The sequence below is a fragment of the Prosopis cineraria genome, unplaced genomic scaffold (genome assembly GCF_029017545.1).
Source record: "Prosopis cineraria cultivar Desert tree isolate PC_DT_omini unplaced genomic scaffold, ASM2901754v1 PC2, whole genome shotgun sequence".
Classification (NCBI taxonomy): domain Eukaryota; kingdom Viridiplantae; phylum Streptophyta; class Magnoliopsida; order Fabales; family Fabaceae; genus Prosopis; species Prosopis cineraria.
The window spans coordinates 15,580,179-15,598,494 of record NW_026555333.1 but is presented as its reverse complement, the minus strand read 5'-3'; the positions used below and the strand labels follow the sequence as shown (position 1 = coordinate 15,598,494).

Here is an 18,316-nt window from a genome sequence, read left to right as displayed (position 1 = left end):
CTCATATCAGCTAGATATTGCTTCAATCTATTTATGCCACCTCCTCTATATTCACTTGAACAATGCAAGCATGTATAACTAGCAGTACCTCCCTCTTTTCTTAAGGCTACATGTTCCCAAGTAGGATCTGTCTTCCCACGAGTAGAATCAACTGTTGATTGTTTCTCTGATGAATTACCAAAACTAGTCCCTCTAATAGCATTAGCATTGTGAGTAGAGGGGATATTTCAAATGGGTGTATGAGTGGTTGAAGGAGTGGATGTATGTGTGGGAGTGTCATCATTTTCAGAGCCACCAGTATTCATCATCTTAATTAAAAAAATTAAATTTAAACAAACAGACAAATTTAGACAAATTTAAGCAAGCATGAACTCTGTATAAGGCTACAAGCATACAAATTCAAATAAAATCACCAAATCATAAATATGAGCACGAAATCACAGAAGTGTAGAGAAGGTGTTGAAGAAGTTTAGCGAAGCTATTGCAAATTCAAGCAAAGGAAAATTCAAGCCATTGTAGATGACCTAAAATCACATAAGCAAAATTGCAAATTCAAGTAAAGGAAAATGCAAGCCATTGCAGATAAGCATGAAATCATAGAAGCACAGCTTTATTTTGACAAGAAAGGAAAGAGATGAAATCATGAAGATGAATGGAAGGAAGAGGAACAGAACCCATACACTCAAGTACTCAACTTTGCCTTGGGGGGAGAGAGACGAAGAGGAACAGAACGTGTACACTGCTTGCCTCTCGAGCTTGAGAAAATGCTGATGGGGGCAAGTTGGTTAATGCGTTCGATATGGGTGGGTGAGCTGGGAGAGAACATCGACAGGGGCGAGGGCGAGCTAGGAGAGAATGCCAACCGAGGGGGGAGCTAGGTGAGAATGCTACCAAGGAGGGCCAATCTGGCATTGGGAGAATCTGACCATGTTTAACTGAAAAAGAGAATGAGAATTTGCAAGGCTTCAAGTAGTTAGGGCTACAGAGATGAGAATCTACAAGGCTTCAATTGATCATCATGGTTCTGAATTTCTAATACAGGCTTAGTTTCTATCTTTTTGAAACATAAATTTTTTTTGTAAAAAAGCCAAAACAATGTCGTTTTGACATTTGAAAGTAAAAAAAAATTTAAAAGGTATGAACCGGCCAAACCAATAAATTCAGTTTTTTCAATTCTTTGACCGATTCACTAGTTTGATTTGCCACCGATTAACATGCTTCAACCGAAGCATGCTAGTGACCGGTTACCAGCAAGTCCGGTTGGATTTTTAAAACTTTGGTAAATAACACACCTGTCTAACCCCACAAATTTCCATCACATTCGCCTCTTCGTCTTCTCCGTTGCCCGAAAGCCACTTCGTGTGGCTGTAAGGGCCCTCGTTTCGTATTGCTTATTCAGTGAGTTCAATTACTTGTTTTGTCGAATTATACTTTCATTTCTGTAGATGACTTTTCATGCTAATCAATTTTTCACATTCTGTGATTCTTACTAAACTTATTTGTTTATTCTTGAAAGATTTTCTGGGTTTTAACTATTTCTGAGCGTGTTCCATTAATTCTGGGGTTTCAGATTTCAGGGGGGACGGAATTAAATCTCATCTTTTGGCGGTCGACAATAGTGCAGCTGAGATCTAACAGTTTGTTTTTCTCTCTTTCTTGTTGTGCAACATCCTGTGTTCATATATTATTTTTTGTTCTGTTAATACTGTTGGCACAATTCAAGTTCTTAATATTTTCTTGGACTATCGTTGTTTGGTTTGGAAATTGAAGCACAAACCCACGACTGTGAAAAGATTTTTACCTGCATCAGCTTATAGATGTGACTTGTTGTTTTAGTGGGATAAATCCTGAAATATCTGTCTCGCATGCAAAACACGAGAGAAAAGTTAATTTGTGCGAATTTTAATTTCTCCATTTTTGCTGTATAGGGATGCTTCATAGATATTAGGTCACATGTATGGGATTTGTCGATATTGTGTGTGATATCATCAGGCCTCTACTATAGTAAAGCAAACCTCTATCAATCATGAATCAACAAGACGCTGTGCAAGACAATCCCAACACGCGTTCAAAGAAAGCAATCCCACCTTATATGAAAGCAGTTTCTGGCTCGCTAGGAGGTGTTATGGAGGCCTGTTGCTTGCAACCTATTGATGTCATTAAGACCAGATTGCAACTTGATAGGTCTGGAAACTACAGGGGAATAGTTCATTGTGGTACCACAGTTGCACGCACAGAAGGGGTGCGAGCTTTATGGAAGGGATTGACACCTTTTGCTACACATTTGACCTTGAAGTACGCACTGCGAATGGGTTCGAATGCATTATTTCAAACAGCATTTAAGGACTCCAAGACTGGGAAAATCAGCAGTCAGGGGCGGCTTCTTTCTGGGTTTGGTGCTGGGGTCCTTGAGGCTCTTGCTATTGTTACTCCATTTGAGGTTTGTGCCTTGATGTTTTGGTTTGTCATTGATAATGAGATTATACGTTTTGGATTTCATTTAGTTGCATATTTATTAAATTTGATAGTTGCTCTAAAGTATTGGTCCTTGATGTTTATGCAATTGCCACTTTTGAGATTAGACTTTAGCTTGGATTGTCATGTTAAAGCTAATTGGCTTGTATCTGGATTTCGACATTTTGAGGGAACTTTGGTTTGATGAGAATGTAAAATACCTTGACATATATTTTCAATTCCTAGACTTGCATTGGTCCTTTTTTCTCTTTTATCTGCAAAGCCAAATGAAAATCTTGCAAGGTAGAAATCCACATCCTTCTTTTTGCTTTTCTCACTGAAGCAATTCTGCTGATTTTGATTGCATTGGATGGTCTGGTTCTTGGCATCTGGACATCTTATATACAGTAATTATGCATAAAACGTCAACTCTGGGGTTCCTAATGCTATGGAAATGCTTACCTAGGTTGTATAGTATTGGGTTTTTTGTTGTCTCAATCACTCTGTAAGATCAGTTGATCAGCATGAATAAATCTTTATAAGTTTACTAGTCCATTTTCACTTTCTGCAAGCATTTTAAATCTTCAGGATTCTCTTCTATTAGACTATTCTTTTCCGCTCACATTCTGATCCCAAGTTTGAGTTTATGGGGGAAATTGATTAATAAGAAAAAGGGTACTGGACTATGCAAGCTAAGTCCACACTGCTTGACTTCTCAGATTCCTCGTATGTGCTGGTCTGTCCCTATCAAATGTTAATCGCTGTTTATTAGTACTTAGCCTTTTGTTTTTTAACAACCCGCACATAGAAAAAAGCTCTAATAGTATATCATCTATCAATCTCAGACCTCATTATTTTCTGATATTCTAGAAATAGCTCTGAGGTGTTCCTCCTCTATCTGCTTCTGGGATCTCCAGAACGCATCTATTTCTTCTTTAGTGAGAGACTAGTTCCTCTCCAGTTTTGCTGAAACAAGAGAAAAAGCTTACCCTCTTCAGAAATCAATCCGCTAAAAGCTAAATCATAAAACATACAGAAAAAAATAAACACTTAGTATTTGGTACCTGATTTTGGATCTAAGGTGTGAGAGTCCCATCCTGCGATAAGAGAACACATTGTTGTTGCTGAAATTCTTTATCCTTCTCTATTACTGACTACTGATCCTCATTTTCATCCCTCCCCTTGTTGTTGTACCTGACAAGCGTGTATTCATTTTTTTCATTTGCATTTCCATTACTCCCTCAAAGTAATGTTTTGCATTTTTAGTTGGATGAAGTAAAATTAAAAATTTTATAGGTCATGTCAAGCAAAGATGTTTAAGCCCAGAAGTTCACTTGTTGAAATTAATTAATGCCCTCCAGTGTAAATTAACAATGATGACATGCAGCTTTTTTTCTGGTTGTCTACAGCACTAGCTAACAAAGTTGTGTCCTGTTTTACAATTTTTATTGATGCGCAAATACAAATTACAGGATGGGATCCTACTTGGCCTTTAACAACATCTATGCATTGTCTGTCTCTTGAAAGTGATGCAGTGGTTAAAGTTTGTAATTTAGCACCATCATTTTGTTACAGGTGGTGAAAATCAGATTGCAGCAACAGAGAGGTCTAAGTCCTGATCTTTTGAAGTACAAGGGTCCTGTACATTGTGCTCGAATGATTATAAAGGAAGAAGGCTTTTTTGGACTTTGGGCTGGGGCTGCTCCAACTGTAATGCGTAATGGGACAAATCAAGCTGCCATGTTTACTGCCAAATATACCTTTGACATCCTTTTATGGAAGAAACATGAAGGAGACGGGAAAGTCCTTCAACCATGGCAATCCATGATCTCTGGATTTCTTGCAGGTACTGCAGGCCCTATCTGCACCGGTCCTTTCGATGTCGTGAAAACAAGGCTGATGGCTCAGAGCCGAGCGGGAGGCGAAGTGAAGTACAAGGGTATGATCCATGCCATTAGAACAATTTATGCAGAGGAAGGTCTTCGTGCCTTGTGGAAAGGTCTGCTGCCTAGGCTCATGAGAATTCCACCTGGCCAGGCCATTGTGTGGGCTGTGGCTGATCAAATAATTGGTTTATATGAGAGGAGATATCTACATTGTGCTCCGTTGTAGGTACTTCTCACATTGTCTTGTTGCTGGATCTGCATTGTGAATTTTGTTGTAGTCACGTGCGGATGATGGTGTTAGCTTCTGATCCAAGATTTATTTCTTTAATCCTCGTGAATTCGATGAGTGAGTCACTTAGGTATGTACTAGAACTCGGTGCCTTAGGAAATAATTTCTGGCTAGGAAAAGCATTCTTAGATGTTAGAATTAGCAGGATTGTAGCAAACTGAACATCTGTCAAAACGCTGATTCTGTTTGTGCTTTGCAAAATATATTCCTTCCTGTCAATATCTTGTTGCATCTACGATTCTTGGAAAGTAAAACTTAGATACCAGTAATTTCATGGTGTCATTATGGAGGGCCATACATGAGACAGGACAAGGAAAAAGTTTTACAAAAGGCCCAACAAATACATCTTGGGGCGGAAGCCCAATTAGCAGACATTTCCCCCAAGGGAGCCCAATTTGCAGACACCTTCGTCAATCTAGTCCAGTAATGTAGACACATAAATTATCGAACTCAGCCAATAAAAATGAGTTGACTGTAGGGAATAAATAAATTAATAATAATATTAATAATAACGACAATCGTGATACATACATCATTAAATTTTTTATCTTTGTTTTTTGTTTTTTGATGGAATCTTTGCCTTTCGTTTGTCATTTCAAACTTAGCTTTCAACCTTATAAACTATTTTTGCTGGTCCCTATTAGTATTTAAGGACTTTAATTAGTATTGCCCAATTAATTGGGATTTTATTAAATACTATTACGATTCAAGGAACAAACACTTAGAATAAGACAAGAATACTCCGAAGTCAATTAGTATTCCACAAAAAGCTATTGATTCCAAATCAAATGACGTACTGAAGCTGTGATTGTAGCATTGACGAAGACGACTTAGGCCCTATTTAAATAATCTTTAAAAATAAATTCAAATCATATTTGAGATGTGTTATTATCAAATTTAAATAACTAATTAAGTCTTTTAAATAAACTTTTGTTAGATGTAAATTAAAAACTACAGATACTTAATACATACTTCATCCTTATTATATTATAAGGCCTTTTTTAAAAGATTGCTTGATTTGAAATATAGAATATTGGGTGTACTTATATATATATATACATTTCAATTATACATCAACTTTCTTATACTTTACTTGAAGAATTAATGAAAATATTTTGAATAAGTTAAAAAATATATTTATTTTATTTAAGGAAACAATTGAAAAGATGTGAAAATTTTTAAAAAACCAAGATTATAATAAAATTTTTTTATAAATATAAATTAATTAACAATGACTTATATTATGATTTAAATGGAGTATATGCTATTCAAATATTAAGATTCAATCATGCAAAGAAGAAGTGATCATCGTGTGAAGAAAAAACTAGCAGTCACTTGTGTCTTTCTCTTCTTCTCACGCTTTCTTCTTATTCTCTCACTCCAACTTGATAGAAGGTGAGCAAGTCAATTTGCAGGCCTCTTGAGGTAGAGGCTGTGATGCAAGCATGAAGCGTGATGAACTTGTGAACCTTTTGTAAATGACATGTCTTGTACTATTCAATCACAGAATTTCCTTCATTTCTTTGCCAATACAATTATTTTATATAGTAAAAGAAAATACAATAATCAAACAACACGTATTCAAATTCCATTGGTGACACTTTTTGGTTTCCATCTTTACATTCAAATCTGCTGAATGCACTGCATCTTCATTCTGAAAAAATAGGCCCCCCCTTTTTTTTTAAAAAAAATAATATTTATGTATGTATGCATTAGAACTATATAGATATATCCTTGTATTTTTTTTTCAAAGTCTAAAAAATCGGTTGTATCTTTTACAACTTCGTCACAGTGCAAGTTGATATAAATTTTATGCTAGATATGATTCATAGCAAGTTATATATATATATATATATATATTCACATATATTTCTTATTATAGGCAATTCTATTCAAGGTAATGTCGAGTAATAGATGTGAGCACTTCCATTAGAAATTCAAATATTAATTGGTCATATTGTAAGAAATTAACTTCTTTTATTAGATTCAACCCATGTTAGTTAGAAAGCTATGTTATTTACAAGATGTTAGTAGTGGCTTTTTTTTTTGCCAACAAAAAAAAATTCGTTCATAATAAATAGCAAAAAAAAAAAAAATTAACACAAGACAAATCAATAACAAATGGTTAGAGGGAAGTAATTAGAAAAAGAACATACAACAATATATCACTGTACTTTTCTTGCATTTTTCTTTTAGTTTTTAAAATTTTATCTTATTGATATCAATCCTTTCAGCATGATCCTTTTGTAATGTTAATTTCTATAGTTTTAAAAACACACAAAGACTGTTTAGGAAAAACACACACACACATAAAGACCATGAACTTATACTGATAAAATCAATTTCATTGACATTTAGTTATTACTTAATAGGTTTTAAAAATAAAGATAGGAGATCATAAATTCTAATTGAAAGACTCAATTGCTTCAAAGTAAATCAAAACCAAGGAGACAAATCAAATTGAAGAACCTAGCTTCGGGAGGACATAAGTTTCATGGATCATGATTTGAATCTAATTAAGAACCTAAAGACCAACAAGAGGACAAGAAAACAGACTCAAGTTAGATACAAGTTTAGTGCCAAACATCAACATTTAGTACGCTGAACTTGTAAAATAAATCATTCTCCAAGTAAGTTCGATCATAAATATGAGGCCCCATTTAATCCCTTCAATTGGGAGACCCTACCAGTAGATGAACCAGGTTGAAGAACCTAACTTCACTTTGGGAAGACAACTGTGGATTATCATATCAAATTACCAATCAATCTTAAATAGCCGATCCAATGACCATATCAATCAATCAAGAGGAGCACAAAAAACATTCCCAAGTTAGGTACAATTTTAAGGGCCAAACATCACATTTTGAGTCTCTATCATAACTTATGATATACCTTCTCTATGTCCTCTCACAAACAATGCTTTACGATCATTTATAAAATTTAGAATTTAAGAGAGAAATCTACTGATTACAACACAATTGTGAGATGATGTACAGCTAATGGTGGACTTAGGACCCAGAACTAGTGCGGATAGATTTTTTTTTTTTTTAAGTGGGACACAAATGATATGAATTGGGTACTGTATGTGAATATCGAATCATATGAATTGGGTTTTCTGCATGTGTAAGAGTTGAGATTTGAATCCCAACTGCTTGTTTAAATAATAATGAGACTTTTACCATCTATGCCAACTTGGTTTGCAAAAAAAAAAAATTAAACAAAAAATTGATTATATAACTGATTTTAATAAAAATCTGTAAGAATTGAAAAAAAAATAAATGATTTCACTAAAAACATAAGAATTAAACCTTTTGCAATAAAAGTTTCAATAAAAAATAATCACCCATAATACTTAAATTATTATAAAATCTCAATCCTCTCTTTACTGCCCATTGTCCCAAATTTTAATGATCACATCTTCGATTTCATTCCTCCCAATATTTTAAATCTAAAATTCAAGATCTAAGTGTATTTTTTTCTTCCCTCGAACAAAATCTACACCCCAATCCTTCACCTAAACCCAAGTGATTGTCATCTCTTTCCCCCTCTTTCTTCCTCTCTGCTTGTTCCTGTTTTGATAAGTGGGTTCAACACTAACAGATCAGTAAGGTTAAATTAAAACCAAATCCATATTCACATGAGGAATCACAAAATTAAAGGGGTAACTATCTACATTAAAACACATGTCGGACGACCGCTGTGTACAACAAAATAAGTCAAACAATATATTAATTTTTGCACTGAGCATCCAATATTTTAAACTTGCCCATATCGAGTTGAAGAAACTGAACTGACACCTAGATTAATCCATGTCAAGCCCTTACATTTTCAAAACTTAAACTCAACACCTCTAATTAATCTAATACAATATCCCTAACTAGTTAAATTAATTTTTCGGAGATAGGTCAAAAGTTAAATCAGACATTGAAAAGAGCCTCTCAGAATTTCAAGCTACGTTGGATGATAAATATATGGACTCGATAAATCCATTTAATTAGGACCAGCCTGTCTTATTTGCCCCTAAGCTCACTATTTGCATGGTGGATCACCCTGAGGCTAAGACAATACCGGATCCTCTGTTCTTCTTACGACATCCTTACGTTGCAATGACCTCATCATCACGTATACTTAAATTTAAATTTTTTAAGGAAAAAAGAGAAAGTAATTGAGATAAGAGAAGAGAAAAGTCAAAGTTGAAAGTTTTGGGTGCTAGTTGTAGTTCGCTTGTGGAGGGAAAGAACAAAGAATGTTACATGTAAATCATAAGACTCCAAGTTTTTGTTTACGTCAACCCATTGAAAAGCCTCCGTGTCATTATAAAATAAGCTACAAAGCCACACCCTTCTTTCTTGTCCTTATATAACCTGGAACATTAACACACCCACAAAATAAATTCAAGGATACAAATTAATTAATTGCCACTAGCATTACCCATCACCATCTCTTTACGCTAAAAATCAAGTTTTAAAATTGAACATAAATATCAAGCTTGATATAAAATATAAAATTTTATAATAAATCATATTCCCCTTTTGTCTGAAATATAAGCATTATTTAATAATAATAATAATAATAATAATAATAATAATCTGCGTACAATTAAAATTCTTATTCTTATGAAAATATATATTGTCTTTCTTTTTTAATCTTAGCTTCAATTTATGATAAGTGAAAAGGTTATAAATTTACAGACATGAGAACCAAGGTTAATAAATATAAGGGATAAAATAATTTTTTTAACAAATACTAAATTACTTCTATTTTAGACCAATATTAGCTTAGAGAAAATACTTATAGGTTGCACCGGAGGGAATATTAGTTCACAATAATTTATATATAGATAGTGTGATCCATATAAATACACACACATATTGCTAAGGAACAAACTCGAAATAAAGACTATATTTTTGGTTTCGCCCGAGAAGTTGTGCGCGCGTATCGTTTAGAGTAAACGAAAACTGGGCTGCTTTTAATTGCAGCCGGCGAGGGCTTAATATTTATGACACCTTTACTATGAGGAAGCTAATGGCCTTTACTCTCGAGCTAGTAAAAAAAGTGTTCAGATATTTAAGTATGAGTAGACTTAATGTAAAAAGATTAATATTGAATAAAGTCTAGCTTAGTAAATAAAGTCTAATATAAAAATGAAAGAATCCAAAAACTCCATCTCCATTTCCTAATACACACACATGCAAGTAGAAAATTTATGAATACCTTATTATATTTCCTTTGGTCCAAAACATAAGGAGCTTTTAATAATAATTTGTATACCAATAAAATTTGTATTCTCATATATATATATATATATATATTTTATCTTTAGTCCCAATTTATGATGAGTAAGAAGGTGATAAATAATTCACAGTAAACATAAGAATCCCTGTTAATAAATACAGTGGATAAAATGAAAACAATTTTTACAAATACTAAATTACTTATATTTTAGACCAATATTAGTTTAAAAAAATGGCTTATAATTCTGAACAAGAGAGAATATAAGATATGGATATATATTTTTGATCCTCTATATTTCAAGCTAAGAGCTGTGAATTCTATGACTGATATTACTCTAGTAGTATGTCCTCCTTCAACAATGGTTTGGTAATTTATGATATTGGCTATAAATGTTGAAGTCACTCTGATGCAAGCATTGTTAGTAATAATAGTACAGACCTTGAATGGATATGCTTGAACAATTTTATTTTAATTTGTAAGATTTTTTTTTCTTTCATAAGAATTAAACTTAGAAACTGATGAAATAAAGAATGTACTTTATCAAAACTTTTTTTTTAAAATGCAGTCATGAATCATGACATATATATTTATATAATACACTCACAGCGGTATGAGAGTGTTATGTTTATAATAAAATTAGCCGTACCTAATGATAACATATTTTCCTAAGCAAATCGGACTTGTAAGTATTTGTACTGTGGCATGTTTTTAATTAAATATAACAGTGTTACTTGAAATTAAAGAAAAAGGTTCAAATGGGATAATTTAAACTTTATAAAATCCATCTATCTAATACTATAATTAATTATATTCAATAATAACGACAGTATATTTCAGTCCAGAATAACACTAAAAACAATATAAAAAAAAGTTGAGCAACTCCCATAAGAAACTCCTGAAATAGTGTTGATGATAACGATGTTATAAAATATAAGTGTTATAGGACGTGCAATAATGATGTCTGTGATTTGTGAAGTAGATAGTAATATTTTAAGGTTCAAGAGTGTCCTCGTAGACTGTTAAAAAAATTGTGGTGGAATTAAAGTTTGCTTCATTTTAAGTCAAAGAAAATCCTGATTGTTGATGGCTTAACTGCACGGGTTTGAAAACTGCAATTTATTAGTATGCATTAGTTAATTAATTGTTTGACAATTTACACTCACCTTTATGCTATTATTTTTATTCCAAGTGTGATTGATTTTTTTAAATAATTAAAAATTTAGTATTTTGTAATAATTTTATATTATAAAAACATTATAATTACAACACTAACTCATCATATTTTTTTATCTAATGCATTAATATAATGACATTTTCTGTAGTTTCATTTATAAGTCACTACTCCTAGTATTTTTCAATGGTATCAATAAAAACTTTAAAATTTATTAACATTGTTTAAAAATTTTAATTTACTCATATTAAATACATCCTTAAAAATTTTTTTATTTTCCTACATCAACATTGAATGGGAATAAAAAAACTATAATTATAATTAATAATATAATATTATGTTTTATAGAAAAGGATAACAAAACCCATCATCCAAGTGGCTTATGAATAGGATTGGAAGAAGTAAAAAGTTATATGATACTCTATTAAAAGAATTACATTGTGGAATAAAAATAACATGATAGAAAAACTACTCTTAATTAATTAATGACTGGCACATCAATGTTGAAATATAATATGATGTCAAACGGTTACAGGAAAAAAAATGTTAAATGCTTCTTCGTATTAATTTATTTTTATTGACTTGAAAGTGAAGTATATACGCTATTATCTTTTCATTTCTGAATCTATGCTTTCCTTCACTTTCCAAACAAATTAAAATGGACATAACCTTACTTAAGTTCAATATATTCCTCTTTAATCATTTTTGTTGCTTCCCCTTTCTCTAGCAAACTTCGAAAGATATTTCTGATTAATTAATTAATTTTATAATATCTTGATTAATAGAGAATAATTTAATTAAGTAGCAGCGGGCGTCACTCTTTTGTTTATGTGGGAAGCAAGTTGCACAATCATCTGCTCCCATAATATATACGTGAGAGTGTGTGTCAATGCTTTTTGGAGGGCCTTATCAACTAAATTAAATTTTATATTTATGTTTTTATTTAAGTTTAACGTAAAATGGACTTTGAAGTATTTTTAAAAAGTATCATGCATCTTAAACTTTTAAAATATACAAAATGTACTGTAAAATTTTAAATTCATAGCAAACTAAACCCCACTGTTAACTCACTATTGACGCCATTATTGTTCACTCAATGGGGTCCAGTCAAAATGTTGATATGACAGTTTCATTCTCATGTGTTATTTTTAATTAGCACCGCAAATTTTAAATTATTGTACGAGTAGCATTCCAAACTTTGAACTTTAAAATTCAGAGCAAATTATCCTCACTTTTTATGTGTAAAACGTTGACTATTATGTAAATTAAATTAACCTCAGTGTGATCAGCCACGGTGAATGTATCATTGGCCGCGGTGAATGACCCATAATTTTATGAAATGATCCGTTTTGCCCTATTTTGTAATGTTTTACAAACGATTTGTATCATATATTTTCATATACTCTATAACTCTGATTTTATCTTATTTTAAATAATGTTTTTTATTTAATGATAAAAACATAGGATTCCATTTGAAAAGAAGTTTAAGATTTTAATTAACCCATTAATTTGGGTTTGAAATTCGTTGAAAAAATTGTTAACTTTTGCATCCATTGTTTATAAAATTTATTGATATTTAAACTTCTTCTTAGATGAGATCTCAAGTTTTCACCATTAAATAAATAAATATTATTTAAAGTAAGATTAAATCAAAGTTATAAATTATATGAAAGCAAGTGATACTAAGTGTTTAGAAAACATTGCAAAAAAAGGGGCAAACAAGTCATTTCACAAAATTATAGATCATTTGCCGCAGCTAATGATACATTTACCATAACGACCCATGCTAAAGCTAATTTGATCCACATAATAATTAGCTATATATAAATGGTAGGGGTAATTTGCTTTGAATTTTAAAATTTAGGGTCTAGGATGCTACTCACATAATAATTTAGCATCTGTGGTGCTAATTAAAAATGATACATCAACAAGGGATTGCCACATCATCATTTTCAATTGGGCCCCACTAAGGGAACGGTGGGGTTTAATTTGCTATGTATTTAAAAGTTTAGGATTCATTTTACATATTCTAAGAGTTCAAGGTTCAGGATGCTATTCGCGCAATATTTCAAGATTCATTTTGCTCATTAACCCTTTTATTTATGCTTGATTATCTTTTATTTTTTTATATGTATACATACACATTAAAAACTTTAATATAATGCTATACTTTTATTTTTAATGCACAAAATAAATCATCTAATTTTTAAAATACATATATTCTATAAAAAAAAAAATCCATTGAGAAAATTAATTGAACGTGATGTCAATGAAGCTAGACCCCAGAGGGTGCATTAAAAATTAAGATATGCCAGTGACTGAGGAAAACGTATAAAAATTAATATTATAGATGTGTTTATCTATAATCTATACGAATTTGTATTAATCATAAGACATAAGAGGACAGTTTTTTTTTTTTTCAAATTCAATATGACACATAACACTCATCTATTTAAAAAAAATTAATAAAATGATGAGTTTTATTGAAAAAAATGAGCATCATAAATATCTTAATTATAGTGTCAAACATTTTTATATTGCATATAAATATATAGGAACGCATACACACTAAAAATATGGTGAATATTTAACGTAATGTAGATAAATCTCAACAAAAAATATAGTATATATAAAATTTGTCGTGATAGCTAATACTACTGTTGCTAGCTAATAATGAAAGCGATATATACTAGCTTGTTGATATGGATGAATACTTCACACTTGTGATTTAAAAACTCGTACTATACTAAAATATCCTTTGAAATCTTTTTTTTATTTAAAATCATATATTATATGCTAATCTCTTTTAAAAGAAAGAGATAAACTAATGTTATTAGTTACACCTTATGGTGTTAATTAATTCTACTGCAAATAATATATGCATATAGATCCTTCACACACACACACACACAAATAAATAGTAGCACTAAGGATTAACCTAAGACAATCCTAATTATATACTCTCACTTTGTCATCATCTGAATCTATTACCAGATCGAATCTGTGTGCTTATCTATTATAACCTTCTCATTAGTTCTCACAATACCATTATCAGTTTCTTGTACGTAAGTGAAATACCAACACAGTTTAGCCCACAACATTATACAATCATTAATTCTTGCTTAACTACTCATTATTTTAAGTTTGACGATAATAATGATTCTTCCGCATTTCACGGGGTTTTGAATCAACCCTGAAGGGCTTGTATAATTTTGCAAGCCACATCATCTTTAATACTCCCATACTTATTAAATATACTTTTAAGCAAAATCTTACATACGAATAAATTTTATTAAATACATTTTATAAGCTTACTTTTTCAAGATAAAAATATAAAATTTTAAAAATGTCCTCATTTAATACTCCATTAATGAAAGAAAATTTGAAGAGGGAAAATATATTCAAAAGATAATATTAAAAAAGTGTCATTAATAAAACCTTATTTTTATCAAAATATTTTATATTTTGAGATGAGAAATCTTTTTTAAAAATGTCTTATAATTTAGAATACAGGAATAATTAATTGCAATTATTAAATTAAATGTTCCCCTTCCAACCCATCAGATTCTTCCTAATGAAACCAAGAGATTCGAATCGGAATTAAATGATTAAATTTTTGAAGGAAGCGGATGAGTAATTCAATTATTTTACCCCCAAATTAAAGTACATGCATGCATCGGAAATAAATGGAACTATTATTGCAATTAATGAATATACCTCGAACCTTCAACTAATATACTCCCTCCGCTTTCTATCATACTCCATCTATTTCTAGATATAAGGAAAAATAATCAACCCATTCAGTTTAAAAAAATTAGTTAAATATAATAATTATATCTCATAATAAAAAAACTAGACTAAATTATCTCTATAATTAATGAAACAAAATTTACCCAGTAAAAATATACATATGAGAGACGATTTTGGAAAAATATAATAAATGCTTCTTGAAATTTGTAATTTTATTTACAAATAAAAACAATAAAGAAAATAAAAATATGATAGTTTCTCTTATATTCAAAATGGAGTAGTAAGGCACATCTAACTCTCTTATTGAAACCCGAGGAGATGCAATTAATTAAGCTATTAACTTTGCCTGAAGATAGAATAAATTTCTAATTTTACCCCTATTTAGATAAAAAGTTTTCAAATTTACATTTTATTCTTTCCCATAGTTAGTAAGTTTAAATCAATGCTTTGAAACACGAATCGAACTAGACAATCTGATCGATCCGACCGCCACCGTTGATCAATATTGCTTGGTTCAACCAATTGAACCAATTTAACAAATTGATCGGGTTGACTTGGTCAGTTTTAGGAGAAATAGATTTAACCTAAAAATCAAAGTGGGTCAATCCGGTTCAAAGAAAAAAAAGAAAGGAAATTTAGGTTAAGTCGTTGATTTTCACAATTTCTCTTTTTTAATCTCTAGTTCTCTTCTCTAATATCTGATCTCTCCTCCATGGTCCAAGCTTAATATCTATTCTTTCCTCCAACTTTAGTAATCTAGCCTTTGGCATTGAAATCGAAAGCTCGTGAGTTGTGATATGACAGCGTGCCTCTAGCTTTAGCGTTTTGCTTCAAAATCGCAAACTTGTGCCAACATGCCTCTGTCTCTAGTTTCAGCAGTCCAAGCATCTAGCCTTTGACATTAAGATCCTAAGCATCATTGACAAATTAATATTTTATTTATATATTTATGTATATAAATATTATTTTTATTTAATTTTTATATCATTGATTCGTTCGTCGGTTGAACCATAAAAATCGTAACCTGTTGTTCTTTTCAGTTTGATGTCCAATTCGAGTTTCAAAACATTAATTTAAATGAGGATAATATTAAAAAAATATAATTAGTACATCATGAGGATTAAAGAATCTTTCTAAAAACAATAAAAACCACATGGAGTGTATGCAAATCTTTTCAAGGTTGGGAGTTTATTAATAAGGGGATTGTTAGATCGATTAGATATGGAGGTGAGTCAGGTGACTGCTATAGCTTGCTCGTCCTCAAAGTTGATATAATAAGGTTCTTTTTTGTCACTCAACAATCGTTTGTTCTCATTATTTGAATCAAATAATGTTGTGTCCTCCAATAGGAAGACAAATGTTCACGCAAATATTTTGAATTTTTTTTCATAACATGATTTTTATTAATATTTGAGTACTTTTTTTATTGTACACATTTATCCTTCTTTCAATAACAATTTTATTTAAAATATGGCGGACACTAAATATGAATACTTTTCTTTTTAAGAGTTTGAATTTTGATTTATCACGTTATAAGAGATTGCTTCTTCAATTAGATTCAAGCACGTTGATATATTTAAGTATTGTCAAGCTTAATAATTGGGGATGACTTTTGCAACATACTTCCTCTTTATGAGATACTTTTAGATAAAATTATACATACTAAGTTCATTAAATATATTTTATAATATTATTTTTTCAAAATAAAAATATAAAATTTTAAAGATGCTTTTCATTTAATACTCTATTCATAAAAAAATATCAAAAAGAGAGAATATATATATATATATATATAAGGGAAAGAGTAATATTGAAAAAATATTATTAATAAATATATTTTGAGACATCAAATATTTTCTAAAAATATGTGAGATTTAAATTACATTTTTTTCATCTACAGCTTGAACCCTTTCATATCAAAGTTCTTCTACTCAGTCCAACTATCATCCATGTGTAACGCGAATACGACATTCTCGAATATGCTTATTTATTCAGTTTTCTCGTTATTATAAAATTAGGTTTAACTTCACTTTTAGTATATTATTCATGAAATATTTATTTTGTTATCAATACACACACATATACTCCATTCAAACCATAACATAAGTTATTGTTAACAAAATTTATGTTTCTGAAAAAGAATTGGTTAAAATTTTAAACTTTAAAATTTTTTTACATCTTTTCAATTATGCCCTTGAGTGCAAAGAATATAATATTTAACTTATTCAAAACACTTCATTAATTACTTAATAAAGTAAGAGAGTAATTTATACATATATAACACCTACCCAATATTTTATATTTTAAATCAAATAAAGTTTTAAGAAAACTCTTTATATTATGAGAGAGAGAGAGAGAGAGATTCAAGTTGGAATAAGCAAGTCAGACAAGGCCTTGATGGGGGTTCCCTTTTGTACACTGGGATGGTTATTTAGTTTGACAAAGTCTAGTCAATTTAACCCCAAAAATAATTCAAAAAAGACCAAGAAGAAGGAGAAAATAATTAATACGGGGCAGGTATTAAAAATCAGAATCTATGGAATATTTATAATAATCTGCGTTCAAGTAATTAATTGGTGGCTAGTAAATACTCTTGTTTTGTGGAGTAGCTAGCCCATAGAAATACAATTTTGAATTTCTTTTTGGGGATTACTCTTGTCTAAGTTTCGTGGTACACGACCATGGAATCTTACTTACCCATTTGTCATATACTGAGACAACATTATCATATTTCAACTTGATTGATGTTGAGACATGCAGACCATATATCAGAAAATAATGCATGGCAAACATTACTAGAAATGTTAAAATTAGTGATAGATATTTAATAGTTTAGTGATGGATTGACTAATCATATATATTAGTAATGAAAATTTTGTTACAGATTAAAATCTGTCACTAATTACACAACACAAATCAGTAATGGATACAAAATGTCATCACAATTTTATCAAACTTTAATAACCATCATCTATCATCCCCTAGCTTCTAGAATATATGTTCTAATTAGAATTAACAAAGTATATATTTAGGCTTGAACATAAATTGAGTCAAATTAACTTAGTCATCTCATCATTTTTAAATTAAGTAACATGTTAGGTATCACTCTAACAAATAGAATTTGTATTGATATGAAATATTAAGTATTTTTTAAATATTTATTGAGATTAAAAATTATTTAGTATCATTTTGTAATTTCCCTAAAATTCCTATTTTATTAAAATGCATAAAATTGCATATCAATGCCAAATGCTCTTTGCTAGAGTGATATGACATATAATATCTCTCTCTCTATATATATAAGTAAAACCGCAAGCCTCTTTTCAAGCTTGATATGTGCCTTTAAAAAAAAATTGTTGCAAGTACAAAGTGCACATTAGCTTCGTTTAATTCCATTAACTTCTTTTTGTTATTTCAAATTTCTATTTTAAAAATTAATTTATTTTTTGGTAGATTTTTAATCCTAATTCAGCTTTCTCTCATTCCTTCCTCATTATCTCTCCTAGCCTTCCATCATCGTAACTCCACAAT

General features: G+C 30.6%; 1 protein-coding gene across 3 annotated transcripts; it reads left to right on the top strand.

The window, feature by feature from the left end:
• The first annotated feature begins 1,303 nt into the window (after positions 1-1,303).
• Positions 1,304-4,848, top strand: LOC129303813 (mitochondrial succinate-fumarate transporter 1). Of its 3 annotated transcripts, none has more exons than XM_054943343.1 (4): positions 1,304-1,367; positions 1,571-1,637; positions 1,929-2,440; positions 4,030-4,848. In XM_054943343.1, exons 3-4 carry the CDS (start codon positions 2,027-2,029, stop codon positions 4,564-4,566), a joined length of 951 nt encoding a protein of 316 aa, XP_054799318.1. In that variant the 5' UTR covers positions 1,304-1,367; positions 1,571-1,637; positions 1,929-2,026; the 3' UTR covers positions 4,567-4,848. The 3 variants fall into 3 exon arrangements, with proteins under 3 accessions (XP_054799318.1, XP_054799317.1, XP_054799316.1); XM_054943342.1 differs by having other exon boundaries at positions 1,312-1,398; XM_054943341.1 differs by having other exon boundaries at positions 1,312-1,637.
• The last annotated feature ends 13,468 nt before the right edge of the window (positions 4,849-18,316 follow it).

What these genes read in the sequence shown, in the direction of transcription:
- LOC129303813 (XM_054943343.1), top strand. Translation starts at nt 2,027, where the DNA reads ATGAATCAACAAGACGCTGTGCAAGACAATCCCAACACGCGTTCAAAG. An exon ending in CTATTGTTACTCCATTTGAG is followed by an intron (nt 2,441 to 4,029) that starts GTTTGTGCCTTG and finishes ATTTTGTTACAG; the next exon opens with GTGGTGAAAATCAGATTGCA.